General features: G+C 42.0%; 1 protein-coding gene across 3 annotated transcripts in view; it reads right to left on the bottom strand.

The window, feature by feature from the left end:
* Positions 1–19,707, bottom strand: part of Rnf138 (ring finger protein 138) — a 28,806-nt gene extending 9,099 nt beyond the window's left edge. For 2 of the 3 annotated variants that reach the window (XM_057789096.1, XM_057789094.1), the window contains exons 1-4: positions 19,507–19,707; positions 18,904–19,098; positions 8,903–9,068; positions 7,479–7,594 (exon numbers count right to left, since the gene is read on the bottom strand). In XM_057789096.1, coding sequence (XP_057645079.1) covers positions 7,479–7,594; positions 8,903–9,068; positions 18,904–19,013 — 392 coding nt within the window. In that variant the 5' untranslated portion in view covers positions 19,014–19,098; positions 19,507–19,707. Of the gene's footprint in view, positions 1–7,478; positions 7,595–8,902; positions 9,069–18,903; positions 19,136–19,506 lie in introns of those variants that run through there. The other variant, XM_057789095.1, reaches the window with a different exon arrangement.
* Positions 19,708–26,930: the final 7,223 nt, after the last annotated feature.

Here is a 26,930-nt window from a genome sequence, read left to right on the forward strand (position 1 = left end):
GCAGGAGAAAAGTGTAAACTTCAAAATACAAAATATTCATGGTATTCATAGCATTACTTTCCAAATCAAGTAAGACTGTTCAAATATTCATTCCTTTTAAAATAGATTTTTAGGTGGCTGGAGAGATGGCTAAGAGGAACAGAGCACTGGCTGCTCTTCCAGAGGTCCTGAGTTCAATTCCCAGCAACCACATGGTGGCTCACAACCATCCGTAATAAGATCTGGTGTTCTCTTCTGTACTGCAGGATACATGAAGGAAGAAACCTATATACATAATAAATAAAAAATCTTTAAAAAAAAATAAAATAAAATAGATTTTTACAGCAGGGCATAGTGGCATACACTGATAATGTCACCACCACTCAGGACGCTGAGGCAGGAGGGATCATACATTTGAGGCCAGCTCTAGACTTACCTTTAATCCCAGTAATTGGGAGGCACAGGCAAAAACAGGTGTATCTCTGAGTTTTAGCCATCCTGGGCTACAAAGAGAATTCCAAGCCACTAGTGAAGAAAACACACACACACACACACACACACAAAACCTTTTATAATATTCAGGTACAAGTGTAAATTAGAGAACAAAGAATTGTGATTACATAAAAATCTTTTCCCTCAACCAGTGATATTCTTTTGGGGTGATACGGCAAAGTAGGGGCTTGGACAAGGTCTAGAAGTTATTTCAGGATGTCTTCAAACTCCTCATGTTCCTAATTCATTCATCCTTCTGGCATAATAGGCATGAGCTATCACACTTGACCCTTGCTATTTTCTTTTTAAACATGCAGGGTGTTTTGCTTGCAGCCGCCAGGAAAGGGTATAGGAATCCCTGTATTTGAAGTCACAGATGGTTGTGAGACCCCATGTAGATGCTGAGATTCAAACCCAGGTCCTATGGAAGAGCACCTAGTGCTCTACTAACTATTAAGCCATCTCTCTAGTGCTCCTTGCTAAATTTTTAAACCATTGGATAAACTAAAATATTTGTGAACCTTTGTGATGTAGCTAGGATATGGTAGAAGATTGTGGCTTCCAAAGTATAGGAGTAGGTGTCACAAAATATTTGAACTTTTGTAAAGATTATAATTTATTTCTAAAAGAGAAACTAGGCATCATTAGCACACTTCTTTAGTACACTGACCATCCTGACCTATTTGCTTATACCCTATGTTAGAAAAGTTAGTGTCATATGGAATACTAGAAGGGGCATTTCATATAGGTACTGTAACTAACATGCCACAGAATTTCCTCAATGTTGTCAATGTTATAAAAACAAGAACTTGCTGGCTTTGGAACTCCTTTTCCAGCTCACTAGTCTACCATGGGGAAACACCTTTTTTTTTTCTGTTTGAGATTTGTATTATTTTTTTATTCTATGAGTGTGTCTGTATATGAGAATACAGGTAACCTCAGAGGCCAGAGACATCAGCTCCCCCTAGAGCTGGAATTAGATGATTGCAAGTCACCTGATGTGGGTGCTAGGAATCAAAATACATCTGGGAGTACAAGAAGTACCCCCCAAGGGAAAACATTTCTTTTCTTTTTTTATTTTGGTTTTTCGAGACAGGGTTTCTCTGTGGTTTTGGAGCCTGTCCTGGAACTAGCTCTTGTAGACCAGGCTGGTCTCGAACTCACAGAGATCCGCCTGCCTCTGCCTCCCAAGTGCTGGGATTAAAGGCGTGCGCCGCCACCACCACCCGGCTGGGAAAACATTTCTTTTGCCAGGTATCACAATACCTAATCCTACAATTCAGAAGCCAGCTCATCAGTTCAAAGGCTATTCAAAACTACCTAGTAGTCACACAGCAAGATTCTATCTCAGAAAAACTAAGATCTAATGATAGCTTGTGGTATAGTGCTTATCTACAATATGTAAAGCACTAAATCCCTGTGTCTGATGCCTAAGCACCACAAAACAAACAAACCCAACAACAAAAAGTCACAACTCTGCCCATGTCCATACTGAAAATTCATGATGCCTTCTACGGCAATTACCACACTGCATAGGATATAAAAACAATACTAAGCTGGGCGATGATGGTGCAGGCCTTTAATTCCTGCACTTGGGAGGCAGAGGCAGGCGGATGGATCTCTGTGAGTTCAAGGCCAGCCTGGTCTACAAGAGCTAGTTCCTGAACAGGCTCCAAAGCTGAAGAGAAAGCAAAAAAGATTTAGTAGTAAATAAAGTTTTAAAAATTTAGTTGGCATATAAACTACAGTTTTACTAACAAGAAATTATAAAGGTTAGGAAAGATTTCACAGGGGAGCTAACAGTTTAAATTAAAAAAAAAAAGCCAATAAAATGACTCAAGGGTTATAGGAGCTTTCTACACAGGCCTGAAACGTGAGTTTGATCATCAGATCCCACAAGATGGCACACACAGAGTAAACATTAAAAGAATAAAAAGTCTACCAGTTGAAGTGGTTAAGAGCACTGCCTCCTCTTCTAGAGGACCTGGATTCAATTCCCAGCACCCACATAGCAGCTCACACCTGCCTATAACTCCAGTTCCAAGGGATCTGACACCTCACACAGACATACATGCAGGCAAACCACCAATCACATAAAATAAAAATTAAATCATTAAAATTTTGCCAGTCATGCTGATGTACTCCTTTAGTCCCAGCACTCGGGAAGCAGAGGCAGGTGGATCTGTGAGTTGGACGCCAGGCTGGTCATTAAGTTTCAGGACAGCCAGGACTACACAGAGAAACCCTGTTTCAAAAAACATAAGCAAATGCCAGGCAAGCTGATAAAATGTAGATTACAGTGCTAAGGAAAAACAATACTCTTGTAAAGGATGGAGGTGCAAGACGTACAACTTAATCTCACCTATACTACATTAACCTTCAACCCCACTTCTGAAGAGGGGAGAAAACCAAGGCAGTTTCTTGACAAAGTCAAACAATTATGAAAGAACAGAGCTGGAATCTGAGTCAGGGCACTCTCAAATCTAGTGTGCACGCATGCATATGCATGTTCATCTATTCATTCATCCATTTGCTCATCTGCAGTACAGGAGCTCTAATCTAGGCATTAAACGATAGCCCAGCCCTACCTCACAGCACCCCCCTTGCTTTCTTGGGATCAAAGATCCTGCTAAAGCTATCTCTTCTGGCTATAAAAGCCGAGGCAGGCCTTGAATTTGTGCTTCTCCTCCCTCCATCTCCTGAGTAACTAGGATTACAGCCCTGTGCCACCAGGCCTATCTCTATACTTTTCATTTTATTGTACTCATCCTTTTATTTTTCGTTAAAAGCAAGATTTCACTACATATTCCAGATTAGCCTTGGACTCATCATGTAGCTTTGACGAACTGTGAAATCATGATAATTCTTTTGCTTTAGTCTTTTGAATGCTGGATCACAGGTGAATGCCATCATATCCAATTAAGCCTTCACTCTTTGGTTGGTTGGTTGGTTTTTAGAGACAGGGTTTCTCTGCAGCTTTGGAGCCTGTCCTGGAACTAGCTCTTGTAGACCAGCCTAGCTTCAAACAGAGATTCGCCTGCCTCTGCCTCCAGAGTGCTAGGATTAAACACATGTGCACCACCACTGCCCGGCTTTCACTGTTAACTGAACTAAATGTCTTCCAAAATAGTAAGAATCCATCTGGGGAGATGTTCCATTGGTTAAAGTGTTTATTGCACAAGCATGGCATTTGAGCTTACCTCAGAACCTATTTGATGGCAGGAGCACAGCAGCCATGAAAAAAGACAGGTATAATAAAGCACTCCTGTAAGCCAGTGCTGGGGAGGCAGAGAGAAACAGATCCCTAGCCTATCAGTGATCTCCAGGTTCAGTGAAAAGACTATCTCAAACACAAAGGTGGAGAGCAACTGAAGATATGATGTCTTTTGTCCCCCACCACATGAACACATATGCATGTACATTAACATGTATACATAATACACACAAGGTAGCACGGATAAGTTAAACATGGTTTAAAGTATATACAATGATATGTAGAATTACACAGCAAAGACAAAGGTTAAAAAAAAAGGTCAAGTCAGGTGGTGGTGGCGCACGCCTTTAATCCCAGCACTCGGGAGGCAGAGGCAGGCGGATCTCTGTGAGTTCGAGGCCAGCCTGGTCTAGTTCCAGCTAGTTCCAGGACAGGAACCAAAAGCTACGGAGAAACCCTGTCTCGAAAATCCAAAAAAAAAAAAAAAAAAAGTCAAATAAAAAAATAGGACCTTTGTGCTATCAGCCAGTTATCAGAGTTTGGAGATGATATCCTTTTTCCTAAACACTAAAGAAAATATATTGCCAGGGTTGTAGTGATGTTGCTAAAAAACAAAAACAAAAAAACAAAACATGTACTTGCAGAGGACCTGACAACACGCTGACATCTGGCTCACAACCATCTGTAACTCCAATTCTGGGGGATACAACACCCTCTTCTGGCCTCTTCAGGCACCTGCATTCACATGTACAAACACAGGTCTACACATAATTGAACAGATTGGAATGCCCAATCAGGCAGATTAGAGAACTATCAACTGAACACTAATACTATTCGGAAAAATAAGAGGGATTGAGTTAGAGAAGTAACAACAGGAAAGAAACAAAACAGATAAGGAATATTGTTATTAAGACTAGACATTATCTGACCAAATGAACCTAAGGAACCAAATGAGCAAGGTCTGTTTCCTAGGAATACGGCAGGGAACTGTCATTTAACAAGTAGTGCAGAGTACAGTGGTGTATACCTGTAATTCCAGTACTCAGGCAACAGAGGCATCAAAGTTTAATTAAGGTCAGGATAGTCTATATAGCAAGGTCTACACCAGCCAGGGCTACATAGTGAAACCAAATCTCAAAAAAAAAAAAAAAAAAAAAAAAAAAAAAAAAAAAAAACAACAGAACAAAACAAAAACAAAGCAGCCCAATAAGCAGTGACTGTATAAATAGGACACTAGGAACTTGGCTGACAATTCAGAGTAGTGCTGAAAAAAAGATAACATTACCCCACATTTAGAAGAATTAACAGCGAGTGCACACACCTTCAGTCCCAGCACCTGGGAGACAGAGGCAGGCAGATCTCTGAGTCTGAGGTCAGCCTGGTCTACAAAGCAAGGTCCAAGACAGCCAGGGTTACACAGAAACTCTGTCTCAAAAAAACAATAACAACAAAAATAATAATAAGACAAAAACAAATAAATGTGTGCTTATAATACAGCAGAAGTACAGTAAACAAAGCACAGGGATGAAAGAATCCACAGGAATTTGGTTTAAAAAAGTCACTAAATGAAAAATGACAATTTTCTCTACTGACAGTAAATCAAGTAAGTTGAGAACCTGGGTTAAGTTCTGCAGAGCAGTGAAAGCATCCTAAAGAACTTACCAGAAGTTTCAACTAAGTACTCAGAAAAACATTCAAAAGCAGTGGGATAACTATACAGATAACCAGAGTGCTTAAAATGGCTAAAATATGAATATTAGCAACATGGATCAAGCACTAAAATTAAAATTTTATTTATTTGACTTAGCACACTGATTTCCACAAACTATTATAAGGCTAAAGAAACTGCATTTCTTCACACTTTTGAACACAAGCTTGTCACTGATTTTCTAAATGAAACAAAACATTTAGGGATACATGTGGAAATGATGAAATATGAAGAAAAACGAGGTTAACCATCTAAATGGAAGAAGTGTGGTTATAGGAATATGGAGTTTAAATGGATACAGCTCACAGGAATCTGTTTTGATAATCGTTCTATTTATTGACCTGGCTTAGCGGCTAACTAGGTATACAAATTACTACTATTATTTATTTTAACAGTATTGAGCTTCTGTTACTTATTCAATATCATACCTGGGTGTACATATGGAGAATAACAAAAAGAAATTACCAAAAATACCTCTATTCAAAATTAGTTAAAGAATACTCATAGAAGGGCTGGGGAGACAGATGCTTAGAAGGTACTTGCTATTAAGCCTGATGACCACTAGAAGTGGGGGTGCAAGCCTTTAATCCCAACAGAAGCAGGTTAATCTCTGAGTCTCTGATGCTAGCTAAGGTCAGCCTAGTCTACAAGTTCCAAGGCAGCCATTTATTTATACATCTATATATATGTGTGTATATGTGTGTATATGTATATATTACATATAGTAAAAATTGTGTTATAATATAAGAAATATTGTAATATTAAAATTATTCTACATTATACATTAATGGAGAGAATTTATCCAGAAAAAAACTAGAATGGTGAAAGAACTGTGAAAAAAGTGGAGAAATACACACAAGTAACAACAAACCTAGACAATATGTTCCTTTTACTGAAAATTTCAGGACTATTTATTGTATTCTAGAAGCTTCTGATAGCTCTAAATCAATCTCTAGTAAATAAAACACTACCTAAATATTTACCAAATATCAAAAAGTATTTATTATATTAAGATCGGCTGGTTGAGGGAGAATGGCGTAGTCAAAGTTTAACATCTAGTTAGTTAAACATCAGCTTAGAATCTGCTTAGACATTTGTTTACACCCAGCCCAGTACTCCAAATACTCTCTCACCCCACTTAAAAATAAATAAATTAAGGCAGGCAGGTACGCCTGGACCCAAATTCAATCACCAGGACCCAGGAGAAAAAATTGAGTCCTCCAAGTTGTCCTCTGACTTCCAAATATACACAGCACACATACGTGCACACACACACACAAACAAATGTAATAAATGTTTATAAGTGATGCAACAACAAAACAATAAAAAATAAATCCCTATTTTTTTTTAAACTATATGTGATACCAGGTTTGGGACTGTGCATTTGTAAGCCCAGTGCCCAAGAGAATCAGAAGGAGTTAAAAGCCATCACAGGCAAAGTACTAAAACCAGCTGTGGATACACTATACACAGTCTCAAATTAATAGTTAAAAAAAAAAAAGTAGAAGCACTATCAGAATAAAAACTTTAAATGCTAAACCTATTCCTTAGAGGGCAATGAAGGAAGAAAAAAAAAGCAAAACAAAACCACCCTACTATTTAAATACATTATTGAAAGTGATTTTGCCAAATTTTCAAATTGTTTCACATGAAAATCAGTTGAGTCTTCAACTCCCAGATACAGTTTTTATTCAAAGAAAGACTGCCAGAATGATTTTAAGTAACATAAACTTAGGTATAAGTTTAGGTATCATGGAGTTGGTATCCTCGATACAACTATCAAACAAAATTTTTTTTTTTTTTTTGGTTTTTCGAGACAGGGTTTCTCTGTGGTTTTGGAGCCTGTCCTGGAACTAGCTCTGTAGACCAGGCTGGTCTCAAACTCACAGAGATCCGCCTGCCTCTGCCTCCCAAGTGCTGGGATTAAAGGCGTGCGCCACCACCACCCGGCTATCAAACAAATTTTGAAGGTAAATTCTAGTTAGGACACCTAGTGTAATTTGTTAAACATATACAAACCAAAATTCCCATAGCAATTTCCATTTCAATTATTAAAATTTTGCTTTTAAAATAAATGCTGCTTACCTGCTCCTTACTGGATCTTGAGAAATCTTAAAGTTTGGAATGACAGAAGAAACACCATATTCATCCTGATACTTCTTACAAGATTTGTAATGATGTCTCATGCGATAGAATTTAATCTGTAAATTATTGGTTAAAATATATCTTTTAATTTAAAACAGAATACACAAAGTTTGAGACACTGTCAATAAGAGGAAAAAAAAGATGAAAATAGGTAACTAAATATTTCATTTAAGATCAAGTTTAGTGTCAGGCAGGATGGCACACAGCTTTAACCCCATTCAGCACTAGGTAATGAGATCTCTTAGAGGTCAAGGCCAATCAGGTCTACACAGTGAGTTTCAGATCAGCTAGGGCTACACAGAGAGACTCTGTCACAAAAAAAAAAAAAAAAAAAAAGATAACACATTTTTGTTCATGCACACAAGTTCAGCTTCAACTATACCATTGGGGGGATTAACAAATAATTTTACACTTGAAATAATAATAGTGATAGAAAAAGCCAGGCCAAAAAAATGAAGAAGAAAGAAGAAAGAAAAAGAAAGAAGAAGAAAGAAGGAAGGAAGGAAGAGCCAGGCACAGTGGTGCATGTTTATCTCAGCATTTGGGCAGACAAAAAAAAAAAAAAAAAAATTAGCTGTTCAAGGTCATCCTCAGCCCACTTGGGCTACCTGACAGCGTAGCTCAGAAAACAAAATGCAAAAGAAAGAATACTAAGAGATTGCCTCATGCTTCTAGGTGTTTGACTATTACAGCCTGTAAGAATTAGAAAGCAGGTTAAAGAATGATGGTCCCATGTTCATATTGGGAAAATTTTTTGGTTTCTCACTCAGAAGTGAGGCTTCTTGCAAGTGTGCTTTCATTTCTCTTCCTTTTCAGTTCAACATCTTCAGAGATGGAAAACAGATCTGACTTATGTAAATGCTCTAAACATAAGGACATACAAAGCCTAATCACACCTCACCAGTCCAGCCTTCTTCAAGTAGATTAGAGAATGCTACTTGTTTATCAATCTGATTATCCCGTGTCTTAAAACTTAAACCAGTCTTCTGCGAAATATTTTAAGATTTCTTAAATACCTAAGTGAGCAGCTACAGAGTTCTATTCGGCTAAATAAATTAACATTTGAAAGACTGTGAGCTTATTGAGAAAATAAAATTTTAATCTTAAAGATAAAAAAACTCAAGGTTTTTGATACACAAAGTTTCTGGTCTTTTCTACATAACTCAATCTAAATAACATCCTGTTTATTTTGTTTTTGAGACTATCTCAATTTGTAGCCCAAACTGGCTGTGAACTTGCAACCCTCCTAGTTCAGCCTCCTGAGAGCAGGGATTATAGGTGTACACCACACTGCCTGGAAATGTCTTTCTTTTCAAAACCATGTTCACCAGGAAAATTAAAACACTGTCATAATGTAACTCTACCTTTTTTGAACAGCATCTGCAGCTACCAGAAAACTTCCTCATGATATTTTCAAGATCTAAGGCCCGTTCTGGACATGCTCTTTCTCTTCTAGTCACACTTCCACGACACAGGGGACAATGAATTCCACTTTCTCTCATTGCAGTCAGGAAACATTTTCTACAGAAACTAAATCAAACATTTGTGACATGTTAATTACAAAAAAAAAACCTTTTATTTCCATAACTAAACATAAATGATATGGATATGTACATATACAAGGTAGTAAGGTTATTCAAATGTAGGTACAGTCCAAATTTAAAATTATCTCTCAAACAGTAAGACTAATAATTGGATTAGATGGCAACAAAATGAAACTACATTCAAGTCCATTTTACAACTTTCTTTTTGAGAAGGGTCTCACTCTGAAGTTGAAGTTTAGACCCTAAGGAAGCAATCCTACTTTAACTTTCTAAAGCTTGAGAAAGCTTGGGAAAGAATAGAGTAAAGCATGTTTTCTTGGTAGCAGCAATTTGTTGGGTCTGCTCTGCTTGCTAGAGGCAAGCAAGCGCTCTCATCTAAGAGAGGCTTCCTGACTCAGTTTTAGCTGCAAAACCCTGCAGCTCTTTTAAGAGGTCCTGTCACAAAACTCTTAAATGGTGTTGATGAAAAGCTGAATGCTTGCTTTTCGGTTTTCATCCGTAGCAGAAAAAAAGCTGAGTTGTTTTAAAATGCCGGCTTTCTGGGCCGTCCTGCCAGGGCAAACTCTAACTCTTCCAGGGAGGTGGTCCGACTACCAGAGCATTTGAGTGTGGTTTCTGAGTGCACTGCTGCAGCTTGCTTGCTGGCAGGGACCTTGAAACGCCAGAGTTGTGGCAATAAACATGGCTACAGCCTGTACCTCTGTCACGATTCTGGAAAGCTAAGGAATGGGTTGGATCCAGCCGCCAAAGCCATGGCTTCAATCCTACCCATATTGCTTGGTAAATTAAAGACTCGTGTGGTCAGAAAAAGAGAAATCTACAGTAAAGACAGATTCAGAAAATAAAAAAAAAATGGTTTACAGTGTGTTTAAAAATATATACAGGCTTGAAAAAAAAGTTGAAGTTCTTAAAGTAAAGAAAGAAGAGTAGTTGGGTGTGGTGGTACACACCTTTAATCCCAACACTTCCCAACACTTGGGAGACAGAGGTAGATAGACCTCCCTGACTTCAAGGTGTAGCAGGACACACCTTTAATCCCAATGCCTGTGAGGCAGAGAAAGATGGATATCTGTGAGTTCAAGGACAGCCTGGTCTACAGAGTTATTCCAGAACAAAGATATACAGAGAACCTGTCTCAAAAAAGTAAAAGTAAAAATAAAAGAAATAGAGATAAAATTAAGCCGCACAAAGATGGAAATTACAGAGAATCTTGATACTAGATGTTATTATGCTCTCTTTGAATTGTTTGGATGCTGAGGAAGGAACAACGGCTGCTAAAAGATATTTGCTTATAAATGTGGCAGAATTAATCCAAGATAGGTATTTTGAAAATACCATGGCTTCAAAATTGAAGTCAAAAGGTATGTTACTTTGGAGAAGAGATTTTGCTTTTGTTTCCACAGAAAATGAGAGGCTGTGGATTTATTCAGAGTTAAGAAAAATCAGTTTTGATCAAGGAGACCACCTGAGAAATCTCCAGCAGGAATAGGTGGCCCAGATATCTGAGTTCTTCATCCAGAACAGGTTCAAGACTGCTGCCTGAGATGATCAAAACTCACAGGGTACTTCAGTCAGGACTTGATCATAACTCTAAATTTTATTTAGGTCCCCATAAGATTATCAGTGCTCCCAACCAGCTGGAAGTAGCCTGGAACACTATGCCCACATTCCCAAAAAATGGACTATGGGTATTTTCCTTTAAAAAAAAAAAAAAAAAAAAAGAGAGAGGGAAGTGGTGCGGGAGAATTGTCTGTATTTTGTCAGTCATGTTATAAATAAACGCTGATTGGCCAAGCAGGAAATATAGGCAGGAAAACCAGACAGGAAGTAGAAATGATGTAATGAGAACAGGAGAATTCTGGGAAGGAGGAAATTGATTCCTCCCACTCCTGCCCAGATCACCAAAGCAGCAGGATGTGATCTGCCCCATGTTGGGCGCCATTTGTGAGTGATGGGAATTACAGGTATACGCCACCACACCCAGCTTCATTTGTGTTTGAAAACAAAGGCAGGTGTGGTAACACAAGAATTTAATCCCAGGACTCAGAAAGACAAGGCAGAAAGTTGTCTTTGAGCCAGAGTTCAAGGTGATACTAGTTCCAGGATATCCAGAACTACATAAAAAGGCCTTCATTCAAATAATAAAAGAAAACGAACAAACAAAAACAAAAACACCACCCAGCAAATAAATACTTTCATTCCCAATTTTACTGATTTTCCTTCTGTACAAAACTGTCTCCGTTTGTACTAAACTAGATAAATTTGCTACACAGAAACCTATTTCAAAAAAAAAAAAAAGTTTAGTAATTTTTGGTGTGTACACCTTTTCCTTCTCTTCTTTGATGTGTCACACTTTCCTTTGCACGCATCAAAGGAGGCTATAACTTTAGAACAGAACATTACCCTATTCTATTAGTTATTATAAATACCTCTTACCGGGCAGGTGGTGGTGCACACCTGCAAACCCAGCACTCCATAGGCAGATGCAGGAGGATCTCTGAGTTTGAGGCCAGCCTAGTCTACAAAGTGCGTTACAGGACAGCCATAGCTACACTGAGAAACCCTGTCTCTAAAAACAAAACAAAACAAATTCTTCTCAGTTTGCAATTCCCAGATACCACTCATATTTGCCTTTTTTCATTCTCCAACAAAGGCCAATCAAGGGATACTGGAAGAGAAAAAAAACTAATTTTCATCCACCTTGCTTTTAGTGTAAACTAAATACCTAGAAGCAAATTCATATAATCAAAATCATTCCCCCTAATAATTTATCTTTAAGAAGAATCTTGGGGCTGGAGAGATGGATCAACAGGTAAGAGCACTGGCTGCTCTTTCAAAGAACCTGGGTTCAATTCCTAACACCCACACGGTAACTTACAACTGCCTGTAACTCTAGTCCCAGAGCATCTGATACCCTCTTCTGGCCTTCACAGGCACTTCATGCAAGTGATGCATAGACATAAACACAGGCAAATCATTAATACACATAAAAATAAAGGCTAATTTTAAAAAAAGTCATGTAGCCAGCTAGAGTGATCTCAAATTCTTCACATAAGCTGGGTTTGAACTCCTGTTCCTCTGGCCTCCAAGTACAAGAATCACAGGCATGTACACACCATGCCAGGCATTTTTTCTTCCTTAAGACAAGGTAGCCCTGGTGTGGCTCAAACTCACAACAACTCTCCTGCTTCAGTCTCCTTAACGCTGGGATTACAAGCAAGTGCCAAAATACACAGCTCCCCAAAATAACTGAGGAAGAAAAATGTCAATCTTCTGGTTTTAGCATTAAATCTGTTAAGTAAAGAGTACAGTTTTTTTTTTTTAATATGCCACTTTATAAATAATGACAAAGGATTTGGATAGTTTAAAAAAAATCTTTTTTTTTTTTTTTTTTTTTTGGTTTTTCGAGACAGGGTTTCTCTGTGTCTTTGGAGCCTGTCCTGGAACTAGCTCTTGTAGACCAGGCTGGTCTCGAACTCAGAGATCCGCCTGCCTCTGCCTCCCGAGTGCTGGGATTAAAGGTGTGCGCCACCACCGCCTGGCAGTTTAAAAAATCTTAAGGCAGAAGGTGATGGTGCATGCTTTTAATTCCAGCACTTGGGAGGCATAGGCAGGTGGATCTCTGAGTTTGAGGCCAAGTTCCAGGACAATCGAGCTACAGAGAATCTCTTTTTTTTTTCTTTTTTCTTTTTTTTGAGACAAGGTTTCTCTGTAGCTTTGGTGCCTGTCCCAGAACTAGCTCTTGTAGACCAGGCGGGCCTCGAACTCACAGAGATCCGCCTGCCTCTGCCTCCCGAGTGTTGGGATTGAAGTCATGCGCCATCACCACCAGGCCTAAGGCCGGGCGGTGGTGGCGCACGCCTTTAATCCCAGCACTCGGGAGGCAGAGGCAGGCGGATCTCTGTGAGTTCGAAACCAGCCTGGTCTACAGAGCTAGTTCCGGGACAGGCTCCAAAACCATAGAGAAACCCTGTCTCGAAAAACCAAAAAAAAAAATCATAAAAATATCGAAGAGGGATTTGTTGGAAAGAAGTTCAGAGGAAGTCAGAGGGAGGTAACTGAAAATAAAAATGAGCAGAATACATTTTATGTATGAGACTGTCAACAAATAATTAAAAAAAAGTATAGTGAGTTCCCAATTAGAGCTATATTGTCAAAACTCAAAAAAAAAAAAAAAAAAAAACTAAAAAAGCCCAATATCGTCGGGCGGTGGTGGCGCACGCCTTTAATCTCAGCACTCGGGAGGCAGAGGCAGGCGGATCTCTGTGAGTTTGAGACCAGCCTGGTCTACAGAGCTAGTTCCAGGACAGGCTCCAAAAAACCACAGAGAAACCCTGTCTCGAAAAACAAAACAAAACAAAACAAAAAAAAAAAAGCCCGATATCTTGGCTCATGCCTATCATCCCAGCACTTGAGAAGTAGAGACAGGAAAAGCAGAGTACAAAGCCTGTCTTAACTATATAAGGAGTTTGGGGCTGGAGAGATGGCTCAGTGGTTAAGAGCATTGCCTGCTCTTCCAAAGGTCCTGAGTTCAATTCCCGGCAACCACACAGTGGCTCACAACCATCTGTAATGAGGTCTGGTGCCCTCTTCTGGCCTGCAGACATACACACAGACAGAATATTGTATACCTAATAAATAAATAAAACTATATAAGGAGTTCAAGGTCAGCCTGGGCTATATAAGAGAAGTCTCAAAGAAAACTAATGTTTCCCAGATATGCTATTGTATGTAAATTTTCATTTGGATTAGAGTTTCTAACAGTGTACAATTATTCCTTGACATTTTAAAAAAAGTGATAGAAACTATGATGATTGGTTTTAAGCATCAACTTGACACAACTCAGAACCTCCTGGGAAGAGAAAGTCAATTGAGGTATTGTCTAGATTAGGTTGGCTGATCTTTGGGTGTATTTTAGGGTTGTTTTGATAGTTACTGATGCAGGAAGACCCAGACCATTCAGACAGAAGCCTTCCCTGGTTTGGGGCCCTGAACTGTGTAAAAGACGACTGGCTGAGTAGCCAACAAGGTTCTGTGCATTTACTATATACCTGTTCTTGACTGGATGTGACACTTTAAATTCCTGCCTTCATGTCTCCAAACAAACAGACTGCAATTGTAAATCAAATAAACCCTTCCTTTCCTAAGCTGCTTTGTGACAAAGTATTAAAAAAAACAAAAGTGAAAATAAACAGAAACTAAGAGATTTTTAAGATTACAAAGAAAAATAAGAGAAATAACCTTAACAATAGCCACCCTATTTTCTTCTTCTTTTGGGTACTTGCCTCAAACACACTTTATTTTTGACCTTTTGAAGAACAGTGTTGCTATGTGGCCCATGCTGGTATCAAGGTCGTGGCAATCCTCCCACCTTACCTCACCTCCCAAGTGCTGTTTTCATGCCTGGTTGGGAGCAAGGAGGGAGGCGTGGGAACCTTGCTAACATTGGGCTATGTCCCCCAGTTTATTTTGGTGTTTTGAGACAGAGTCTCACTTAGTTGCATAGTCTAGCCTTGAAATTGCAATTGTCCTTTCTTTCTCAGTCTTCCCAGATGGTTTTGCAGGCCTCTAACTACCCAAGCCAAATTTTTTTTGTTTTTCCGTGCTGGGGATTAAACCCAGACCCTTGTGCATGCTAGGCAAGCATTTTTACACTAACCCCCTCAGTCCTTTGTTTTTACTTATTCTTTAAAACATTATATCTGAGTATTATAAGGTATCTAACAGTGCTGTGGTTAAGTCTTTTTGTTATTGCTTTGCTTTTTAATTCTTTCAGTTTATGCCTTGCCTGTTTTCTTCTTATCCTGTATCTCAGGATACAGCTCTCTCTACTCAAGTTATGTAAGTATTCTCCAAAACTTGGGTCTGTCTAGGACCTTTTCCCTTCTTGCTTTCAGTTACATACATTCCTCAGTGAATATACCCACAAAGGCACTCCATTTATTCCAGATCAATGTACAATATATACATTGAAAAAATGAACACGCTGTCATTAAATCTTATACAATATCCTTAAACGGTCAGGGGTCTCTTCTCGGCATAACCACTATCACCTTAGTTTAAGGTTCTAATCATTCTCTTTCCTGACATATCAATGTGTCAATCATATTAGTCTCAACTGTCAACCTGAAATTTGACACTAATAAAAACTTTCTAAAAGTGAAACCATGCTATCTATGCTGCTTCCCTGCCAAAATAGGTCTCTGATTTCTAGGAAAACATACAAATGGCTCACCCAGTAAATTCCTGCCAATATCCAAAGTCTGTATGAGGATAGCCATCTTCTGTATCCTCTTTATCACAGCACACAAAGTAAACCTATACAAGGTACACCCCACTGTGCCCCAAATACAAACTGTCACCAGTAACTTCATAAAGAAAATCAGCCATTTATATTTACATTCCTAAACTGATTTAGACACTTGCTTCTTGTTGCTAACATAAAAATTTCTACCTAAAATCTTGTAAATATCAGTAACACTCATTTATAGTTTTCTCCACTAGACCATCAACAGTTACCAGAAAAAGTACTTCTTGTTCCAAATAGAAAGCATTAGACAATTCCTATTTGGAGAAATAAACGAAGATTGAAGAGACATTTATATCTTGATAAAGTTATTATAATGATTCTGCTCCTTTCCTGTCACTGAAATGGTCATGAAAACTTATTTTTAATATCTTCAAGAACCCCAATAATCCAAATCATTAACCCCATCCCTCTCGATAAGTCATAACGTAATCTGGTACTCTTTCCTTCTGTTTGGTATTCTGGAGTGTGTCCATACATTAAGATTAAGACACTGAGCTCAGCCAGGCTCCCAGCAGAGACAGGCCAATCTGTTCAAGGCCAGCCTGTTCAACAAGAGCCAGTTCCAGGACAGGCTCCAAAGCTACAGAGAAACCCTGTCTCAGAAAAAAAAAAAAAAAAAGACACTGAGCTCAATCCTAAACCCTACCTCAAAACACAATCTGATTTTACAGCAAAATATAAACTAGCTTATACTCACAATTTGTCTTTTGTGAAAAAGAGATGGGCTGGAGAGATGGCTCAGCAGTTAAGAGCATTGCCTGCTCTTCCAAAGGTCTTGAATTCAATTCCCAGCAACCACATGGTGGCTCACAACCATCTGTAATAAGATCTGGTGCCCTCTTCTGGCATACACACAGACAGAATATTGTATACATAATAAATAATTTTTTTTTAAAAAAAGAGATAATGATGTAAGAAACCAATACAGTAGTTTCAAATAATTCTAGTTACAAAGAAAATCAATTTCTTCACCCCATTCGGTCCAGTCAATCTAGACCCTGTTCCATCATTACTCGCCTTCCCGTCTATATAAAACTTTTCCTCCCTCTTCCTTTTTTAAATACACTGTTCAGCAACTGGAGGAAAAGTGGGGGTAGAAAGCTATTCTGCTCATGTCAAAGTCCAATAAGTTAATCTGAAGAAAGTCAGAAGTTAAAAAAAAAAATCATCACTTGAGGTCAAGCCAAATTACAATCCTTCATTTTAAATATAACATAGGAAATACAGTGGAATTTTGTGCAGTTATGAGGGGCTAAAAATTACATGGGGTCTGAGTTGGCGATCCCAGAGTGCTGAAGTAATTCTGTACACAAGGTCTACCAAGCACACACTGCAGCAGCTACTATACAGTTTCTTCTCCTCATCTGCACCAAACGGAGTCAGGCTGTCATTCATCTTTTTCTGTATAAAACTTAACTTTATTGTTTTAAATTATGTTTTTGTGTGTGTGCGTGCTTGTGGAAATGTGCATGTGAGTGCAAGTGTCCGGAGAAGCCAAAGATATTGGAACCCTTAGAATTAGAGTTAACAGTCAGTTGTCTATCAGCTGTAGGTGGTAGGAACTGAGCTCAGGTCCTGTGGAGGAACAGTAATTGTTCTTAACCTCAGATCCATCTCTCCAATTCCCATCTTTCTTTCTCTCTTTCATTTTGTTTGTTTTTTTAAGACAGGGTTCCGCTGAGTAGCCCTGACTGTCCTAAAATTTGCTCTGTAGACAAGTGCTGGCCTCGAACTCACTGAGATCCACCTGCCTCTGCTTCCGAGTATTGGGATTAAAGGCATGCACCACCATCAACAAGCTCCTTAATCTTTCTTGATGAGCAAAAATAACTTAGACATTTCATCCCTAAAAGCTAATTCATCCGACTACCACAGAATAGTGTAAGTGCAGATGGAGAACTGTGGAGAGCTAGCCCTTGCCCAGGAGACAGCCAACACAAAAGGAGCTCCATGTTTTTTCTGCAGATTTTTTAAATCATATTGTTTTGTGTGGGCATTTTTGTCTGTTTCGTTATATATTATCGTCCCATTTTGTAGTTTTATGGGTCTTATTTGTTTCTTGTGTTTTCATTATTTTTTTAAAGTCTCGTTTGTTTTGGCTTTTTCTTTGTTTGCTAAAGACTGAGATAAAGAAAGGGCAGGTAGGTGGGGAGGATCTGGGAGAGGTGAAACCATGACCAGACTATAATGTGCGAAACTTTTTAATTAAAAAAGATTAACAATGTCAAAAAATTAACAACAAAAAAGTCATCTGTAGTTAGACCTGTGACTAAGAAACCAAAGTTCTATCCACCACCCTTATTCTTTTTTTAGAGGGGATTGTTGGTACTATTGGGTGGTTGTGTTCTGTGACCAGTGTTGCAGGGTGGCCTGGAAGTCACTACATGGCAAGGCTAGCCTCAAACTCAAAATCTGTTGTTTGAGCTGCCCAAGCACCACCTCACCTGGCTTGTAATTACACCTTGAAAATTCTAAGTCCCACCATTAAAAACAAAAGATTGGAAAGAAAAACTTAACCAGAGGCTTGTTCAATTCTTTGCAGCTGCTTGGAAGCAGAGAACCTTTTTAGGCCGCACCTGCCAGAAATCCATCTAAGTTTGGAATGGGGCCTAAGAGCTGGTTATCTTTGCTTTAAAAAGTTCCTCAGGGGAGCCTGCGTGCTGGGGCTCGCCTTTCACCCCTGAGGCAGGTAGATCGCAGGGAGTTCCAGAGCAGCCGGAGCTACAGGAGACGTCCGGCTTGACGGTGCACGCCTTTCACCCCTGAGGCAGGTAGATCGCAGGGAGTTCCAGACCAGCCGGAGCTACAGGAGACACTGGCTCAAAACAAACCAAGTTCCCCGGGGGTTCTGCTCACCACCCAGGTCCGTCATTCGCTTACAGACTTGACTGAGGCCTGTTTCACACCCTCACGACACTGGCTGTCTGGAAAGCGATGGAAGCTGTCCCTGCACCTACCTCCCGCCACCCTGCCTGCCATCTTTGTGCTCCACCTCCTCCCCGGAGGAGGTACCTCCTCCAGCGACAGTAAACAGAAGGAAGGCACAAAGGGGGCGACCTCAAGCCCAGGAAATCCTGCCAGATCCAACCCACCGTGGGAGGAAGAGGCTAACTCAGCTTACACCGTTTTATCCCTGAGTTGTAAATTCGCTCAAAGATGGTGTGAAAAAAGGGGGTCAAAGGTCGGGGGAGGGGGGGGCGGTTCTCGCACAGCCAGGGGCCAGGGTCTCGAAAACGAAGACGAGCCCCGAAAACGCGGCAGGCGGGTCGCCCAGCAGGTCCACAAGCCCGACACCTCCGCGGGGCCCAGCACTCAACGCCCGGGCCGCCACAGGGGTTGCTAGGAAACAAAAAGGCTCCACGTTCTCTGCCACTGCCCTCCGGCCTGGCACGGAGGCCGCCGGGAGGGCCCGAGCGCCGGCCCCGGGCTCGCACAGAGCGGGCGGCGGGGGCCAGGCCGGCGGCGGGGAAGGCCGGGGCGCGCGGGGCGCGGGCGAGGGGCGTCCACTCACACGTGCTGACAGGCCGCGGTCCGCACCGGCGTCTTGAGCACCTCCTGACAGACGGGGCAGTAGAAATCGTCTTCCGTGTAGGACGTGGCCGCCGAGAGCTCCTCGGACATGGCGGGGGCTGGGCGGGAAAGGCGACGGCGCCGGCGGGGGCCCGGGTGGCAGTGGCGGCCCTCGGCCCTCGGCCCCGACAGAGCCCTGAAGGGGGAGGGAGCGGTGTCAGGAAGCGGCTCGCTCGGGAAGCGGCCGGCGCCAGGAAGGGGGCGGGTCTCGGGGGCGGGGCGGAACGCCGAGACAAGGCAGCAGCACGAGCAGGCCCCGCCCATTCTCGGCGGGCGCGCGCGGCGCGAAGGCGGGGTTCAGCGGGCGGGGCGGCAGAAGACGCACTCATTGGTTGCGCCGCGGCTTCTATCGCCGGCGCGCGCCGAAGCCCCACCCCTCCCGGCCGCCATGGTGCCGAGGCCCCGCCCCCAGCAGCCAGGCGACGCCGCTACCCGGTTCCACGCTCCGCGGCTCGCCCGCTCCGCGCGGCCCGCCCTCCGCGCTCTGGCTCTGAGCGCTGCCGCGCGGCCCGCCCGCCCCTCCGCCGCGCTCGCCCGGCCTCACCTCACGTCCCCGAGGCGCGCTGGGCCTTAAGCGCCCTCTCCGTCACGGGCCGGCCCAGCGCGGTCGTCTGACTCCAGCCCCGCGGCGCGCAGGCCTCAGGGGACTGGGCCCGACCGAGGCTTGTGGAGCACTGTCGAGCCCCCACCCCCGGAGCCGCAGTCCCGCGGCATTGCGAGGCCCGCAGCCCTCCCGCAGGTCACCGCCCACCGCCCGGCGGGGGTGTGGTAGCCTCCCCGGCCCCCATGGCAACCGGGAGCGGCGTGGCGGCGGATTGTGACGAAAGCAATAGGCGGCCTGCTTCACCCGGTAGTGTAGGCCGCCGGCAGGGGATGGATTCCGTTTCTTGTCCTCTTACTGCGTTTGTGTGCATTTTAATTTCGTTCTCGTCCTCTCTCGCTCTCCCTCCCTCCCCCCCCTCTCGTTTTCCAAATATTACCAATATGAAGGATCTGATTTTCATTATTTGCACCTGCCACGTTTGGATTCACAACCTGGTTAGTCGTCTGTAATTGGGGAGACTGATATCCTGAGCTGATGTGGAATTTGAACTTTGGGTTTAAGCAAAAAGACAAATTTGCACGTTTCAGACTAGTCACATTGACATTCAACCTTAATACCTTTTTCATTAAAGAGGGTGAGAATGATAGATTGGAAGAAGAATGAGCTAGAAGCATGTACCTACACATTCCATCTAAGTCACTAATTCGTTATTTTTGCCTTACTTCAGAAACAAGTGTGTAGTCTTGAATGAGCCCTTAATTCCTAGATAAAACCACATGAAATAGGAATACAAGTAGGGGGAAAGAGAAGGTAAGGAAAATCCACAGTATATGAGGGAATCTTCAGTAAACTTTAAAGTTCCCATGTCATCCCATGCCAAAAAGGGTTTTGTTTAAACTCTTAAAACACAGTCTAAATTAATTATAATAGATGTCATCTAAGACACTAGTTAGGGGGACAAGGAGATGGCTCAGTGATTATGAGCACTGGTTGCTCTTCCAGAGGACACATTCAATTCTCAGCACTCATATGGCAACTCAGGGCCATCTGCAACTCCAGTTCTAGATCTGACTCCCTCTTCTGGCCTCCGTGGGCACTGAACATGAAAGTGCACGGGCATCCATGCAGACAAAACATTCAGAAATGAAAAATGCAAAGAAAAGGTTTTTTTTTTTAACAAAAGACTTGCTGGATGGTGGTGGCACACGCCTTTCTTTAATCCCAGCACTTGGGAGGCAGAGGCAGGCAGATCTCTGAGTTTGGGCCAGTCTAGTCCATAGTGTGAGTTCCTGGACAGCCAGGGCTACACAGAAACATGTCTGGGGGGGGGGGGGGGAAGAAGACCCTAGTCAGGTCCCTACTGCAGTTCATCACCATCATTGTCCTTCGTATTGTAAAGTAGAATACTGGTCTGGACAGAGCTCATGTCACACCAGGCTATCCTAACGTGGAGTCAGCCAAAGTCAAATTTGAAACTAAATTATCTGTCCTTGGTTAAAGAAAAAATCAGGAGAGAAAGTGAGAAATAACCAGATTCTCATATAATCCAGTTTTAGCCAGTCTAGGGAAGTCTCCTGTGCTTTATCCTTCATGGGGGGGAAAATACCTTAGCTGACTGGACTCCTTGTTCTAATCCTGCTCTCCTAACCTACCTCTGTCTATGCGGCCAGACTCCTACTCACAACAACTGCTTTACTTGATGGAATGGGGTGTTGTGGTTTCACAAATTGCAAATAAAACTGAGATTTTAAAATTTATAATTTTTCTAAAAGCACTTTTAGGTATTTTGCAGATGTCATGAGTTTTAGTGTCAACTAATTTTACTCTGCTATCAAAATGATGATTCAAAGAGAAACTGGAGGAACAAAACATGCTATTTCATGAAGTATTAAATTTTACATTAATAGTGATTATCAGGGTAGAAAATGGAAAGGTTAGAATCCGGATTTCTAGAAAACCTTGAGTCTCAATGTGCATGATAAAGCGAGGAGGAGGAGGTCCTAATCAGCACGTGAGAGGCTGAAGGGGGAGGATGGAGAGTTCAAGATCAACCTGGACTGTGTAGCAAGATTGTATATCAGGAAAGAAAAGAAACTTGTGGGGAGAAGGGGTTTCTAGAATAGCTAACTCCCTCTACCAGGATATAGCTGCTTGTATTCTTGTTCTTTTTGCTCCATAACATCGAGTACAGTGGAAGTGGAAGCAGAGCAGGAAAGCTAATATTAGCTTGAAATTTCCTGGGAGGGGAAAGAGCATGTGATAGGCGGGACATGCTAGCTTCTCAAATTTTTATGGATATGTTTTCCAGATGCCAGTGTCACTGTTTGATAGTGTATATTAAACTCATTCCACTCATCTGACCACCTTAGGAAATATAATACAGTATCAATATGATATTCTACTTTTATTTACAATTTATAAAATATATTCTAATCATGTTCCTCCTTCCTGTCACCTTCCAGATCCTCCCCGACTCCTTGCCTATTCAACTCTATGCCTCTTTTTCTTTCTTTACAAAACAGGCAGCTAGACAGTGGTGGCACACATCTTTAATCCCAGCACTCAGGAGGCAGAGGCAGGCACAGAGTTGGAGGCCAGCCTGGTCTACAAGAGCTAGTTCTAGGAAAGGCTCCAAAGCTACAGAGAAACCTTGTCTCAAAAAACAAAAACCAAAACAAACAAACAAAAAAACCAACAACAAAACAGGCAGGAAAGAAACAGAATAAAAGTAAATAAATTAGGGGCTGGAGATATGGTTCAATGGTTGAGAGCACTTGCTTCTCTTTGTGTGTGTGTGTGTGTGTGTTTTAAAGATTTCTTTATTATGTATACACACACCAGAAGAGGGCACCAGCTCTCATTACAGATAATGAGCCACTATGTAGGTGATGGGACTTGAACTCAGGACTTTTGGAAGGGCAGCCAGTGCTTTTATAGAGGACTCAGCTTTAATACCCAGCACCCACATGGTAGCTCATAAACATCTGTAACTCCAATTCCAGGGGGTCCAATGACATCTGCTGGCTTCTGAGAGCACAGCCACACAGGCAGTACACAGATATACACGCAGGCAAGACAAATAAAATAGCAAAGTTATTTTTTAAGTAAATACAGTGGGGAAAAACCCACAAACGCACACAATATGATATTCTTTAAAGTCATTTCTTTTTTCTTTTTTCTTTTTTTTTTGGCATGTGCCCTTCTTTATTGTGCAAGGGTGAGTAACTGAGCAAAACTAATATACACAGTAATTAACTGAATGGCAGTGATATATTTCTTTGTACATTCATCTTCGGTGAGGGAAGGCTGAGACAGGAACTCACTGTGTAGTATAAGCTAGCCTAAAACTATGGTGAGCTCCCAGCTTCTGCTTCCTAATTGGTGAGATTACAGGTGTGTTCCAGCACACTCTAGTTCATATATTTATTTCCTTTCATGATAAACAGTGAGTTCCTGCTTCAGCGTCCTTATGTGAAAGCTAAGAATTTTGATCTTGTGTTAAACTAGTCTTAGGGTGTTTTTTGTTTTGTTTTGTTTTGTTTGTTTTTGTGGTGGTGGTGGCACACGCCTTTATTTTTTTTTAATTGATATATATATTGAGCTCTACATTTTTCTCTGCTACCCTCCCTGCCTCTCCCCTCCCTGCTTCAACCCTCCCCTAAGGTCCCCATGCTCCCAATTTACTCAGGAGATCTTGTCTTTTTCTACTTTCTACTTCCCATGTAGATTAGATCTATGTAAGTCCTTCTTAGTGTCCGCATTGTTGTCTAAGTTCTCTGGAATTGTGATTTGTAGGCTGGTTTTCTTTGCTTCATGTTTAAAAACCACCTATGAGTGATAATTGTCTTTCTGTGTCTGGGTTACCTCACTCAAAATAATGTTTTCTAGCTCCATCCATTTTCCTGCAAAATTCAAGCTGTCGTTATTTTTTTCTGCTGTGTAGTACTCCATTGTGTAAATGTACCACATTTTCCTTAGCCATTCTTCAGTCGAGGGGCATTTAGGTTGTTTCCAGGTTCTGGCTATGACAAACAAAGCTGTTATGAACATAGTTGAGCACATGTCCTTTGGCTACATACCCAAAAGTGGTATTACTGGGTCTTGAGGAAGGTTGTTTCCTAATTTTCTGGGGAATCGCCATACTGACATCCAAAGGGGTTGTACGAGCTTACATTCCCACCAGCAATGCAGAAGTGTTCCCTTTTCCCCACGACCTCTCCAGCATAAGTTGTCATCAGTGTTTTTGATCTTAGCCATTCTTGGAATCTCAGAGTTGTTTTGATTTGCATTTCTCTGATGACTAAGGATGTTGAACATTTCCTTAAGTGTTCTTTAAAGTCATTTCTAAGAATACCTAAGAATGAAGTTAATCTTATAATTTTAATTTTGTTTCATCCTCTGTAATCCTGACTTTCCATGTGTCTATTTCAAATATATTCATACTACTCCCTATATTCTAAATTGTTTGGTGTAGCTGTAAGCTGTAGTTGGTAGCATGCACAAATCCATCAACAAATTTGTTTTAAGAACTGGGCATGGTGGGACAAACCTGTAATCAACACTCTCAAAGCTAGCCTTAGGTACAAAATGGGCTTTTCATGAGACCTTGTCTCAAAAATTAAATAAACAAGAAAATAATTTTCTTTCTTGACAAAGCCTGACTTTGTCTCAATATAAAACTTCAAAAGCCCACTTTGTTGGTTAAATGATTGCTTTAGAAGAAGCAACTGGAAAACTAACAGAATGAGAGAAAGGCTCAGGTTTCAGCTGCTGTTTGCTCCATGACTGTAAGCTACAAATGCCTGAAAATGTGTCCGCTGTCTTCTTAGATTATGATCTTGAGCTGAGCATGCACAGCAATGACTCCTTAGTTAAGCATGCTTAGGGATGGACATGACTATATAGAGGCCCTTCATGAAGACAAATCCCCATGATTCCTTAGTTCAAGGAAGGAATTGATGAGGAAATCTCTCTCTCTCTCTCTCTCTCTCTCTCACACACACACACACACACACACACACACACACACTGCTCTAGGTTCAACCATCCTGCAGCAGTTAAGACAACTCACTCCCCTGTTAAAGTTGTGGCTGTGCTTATTTTGCCTTTACACTTCCCTGAAATGAATTCACTGCTAGATTTGCTTCAGGGGAACTTTTTAAATGCAAACATCAAAAACTTGGTCAGGCCAGCAAGTCTGCTGCATTGAAGAGCCAAGCCTGGGGCTGGGAAGATTGCTCCGTGGTAGAGCACTTGGCCAGCATGGGTGTGCTCCTGAGAAACTAGGGCTTAGACTCCCAGGTAGGCAGACAGATAGGGAGCTGGACCATGACTGGGTGATAAAGATGACGAACTGTAAAGCCTGTGCCTGTGTTACTCTCGGTACAGTTCGCATACCACTGTATTGTACGCGAGCTGGGCGAGGGCCTGGGGATTGAAAGAACACACAAGAGACCTGGGTCATTCGAAAGGAGATCAGCCGAATGCCATTTATTCAAATTTAGGAAAAACCTTAAATACCTGGCTGCTGCACAATGGAATACCCCAGGCAGGTGGGAAATTACCACGTCCAAGGTGGAGTCAGCAATGCCCTATAGCTAATGGGGGGGGGGGGGGGGCAGAGAAAGCACAGGAACAAACAGGAAACTGGCCAGAAACTGTCCTCAAAATGAACCCCGGGAGCAGGGGTAGACCCAGTGGCCCTACAACAAACTTCCAAGGTGGCTGGCTTCTTCCTCGCCTTCTTGATCTGAGACAAATCCTGGCTGCTAAGACAAAGGCTTTGTAGGCCTCTGCCTCCCAAAGACTGACTGGGTCTGGGCTTGTTTACACAACAGCCATCTGTTTTTCTTCAAACTGACCAACTCTAAATTAGAGAAGGAAAACTCTTCAGAGATTTTAAAATTTCCAGCCCCCCAGAAAACCGTGGATTTCTCACCTTCCCAAGTGGCCCTTCTTTGCAGAGGGCCTTTTTCACCATGTAAAAGCAAAGCGCCTTTATTCTTTTTTTTTTTTTTTAATTATTTTTATTTTTTTTTAACCATTCAAAATTTCAACTTCCTCCTCTCCTTCCACTTCCCTCCTGCTCCCCTACTCACCCCCACTCCTCCTCCAGTCCTAAGAGAGGGCAGGGTACCCCCCCCTTTATCCAGGCTTAGAAAGGTGAGCATCCAAATAGACTAGGATCCCAAAAAGCCAGTACATGCAGTACAGACAAATCCCAGTGCCATTATCATTGTCAGCCACATTCAGAGGGTCCAGGTTGATCCCATGCTCTTTCAGTACCAGTCCAGCTGGATTTGGTGAGCTCCCATTACTTCAGGCACGCTGTGCCAGTGGGTGGATCAACCCCTCATGGTCCCGACTTCCTTGCTCATACTCTCCCTCCTTCTACTCTTCAACTGGACCTGGGGAGCTCAGTCCAGTGCTCCGATGTGGATCTCTGTCTCTATCTCCATCTGTCACTGGATGAAGGTTCTATGGTGATATTCAAGACAGTCATCAGTCTGACTATGGGCCAAGGTCAGTTCAGGCACCCTCTCCTCCACTGCCCAGGGTCCTAGCTGGGGACGTTCCTGTGGACACTTGGGAACCCCTCTAGAGCCAAACCACTTGCCAACCCCAAAATGGCTTCCTTAATTAAGATATCTTCTTCACTGTTCCCATATCGGTCCTTCCTCCATCTCAACCATCCCACTCCCCCAAGCTCTCCCCAACCCTCCCCTTCCCCCACCCCACCCCCACCCACATGCTTCCAACTTTTGCCTGGCGATCTTGTCTGCTTCCAAAATATGAATATGGTATGTACTCACTCATTAGTGGATTCTAGCCATAAACAACGGACATTGAGCCTATAGTTTGCCATCCTAGAGAAGTTAAATAATAAGGTGAACCCAAAGAAAAACATATATAGATCCTCCTGGAAAGAGCCTTTATTCTCACATAAGTTTGCAAACTCGGACTCTCCGTGTATCCAACATACTGGAGGGATCAGGAGCCCCAAGCTTATTTAGGGTTGGGTTTTTATAGTAGCAAAGGTGGGGGTGAGGGCTTTCTAAGGCTCAGGACCTCTGATTGGCTGACATTTGTCTAGGGGTATCCTGGTGAAAAGCGATGGGTGTGTGCTGGCAGGTGATCCTATCTACAATGGTTGGAATGTTAGGAATTTTCTTTAGATAGTCTGTTCCTTGGTGGCTCCTGCATGGTCTCAGTTTGTGGTCTTTCTCAGAACCAGGTAATGTCTTAGGATAAACTACTGAGATTTGGGCCTCTATTGAGATTGTCATGGCTGGGTCCTACACTACATAGTGAGATCTTGTCGAGAAAAAAACTCAAAGGGGATGGGATGTGGTTCAGTTGGTATTGTGGTGAAGCCCGGGGTTCAGACTCCACTACCATGAAAACTAGGTGTAGAGACATACCCT

Source organism: Chionomys nivalis, chromosome 14 (genome assembly GCF_950005125.1).
Source record: "Chionomys nivalis chromosome 14, mChiNiv1.1, whole genome shotgun sequence".
NCBI classification, from domain to species: Eukaryota; Metazoa; Chordata; class Mammalia; order Rodentia; family Cricetidae; genus Chionomys; species Chionomys nivalis.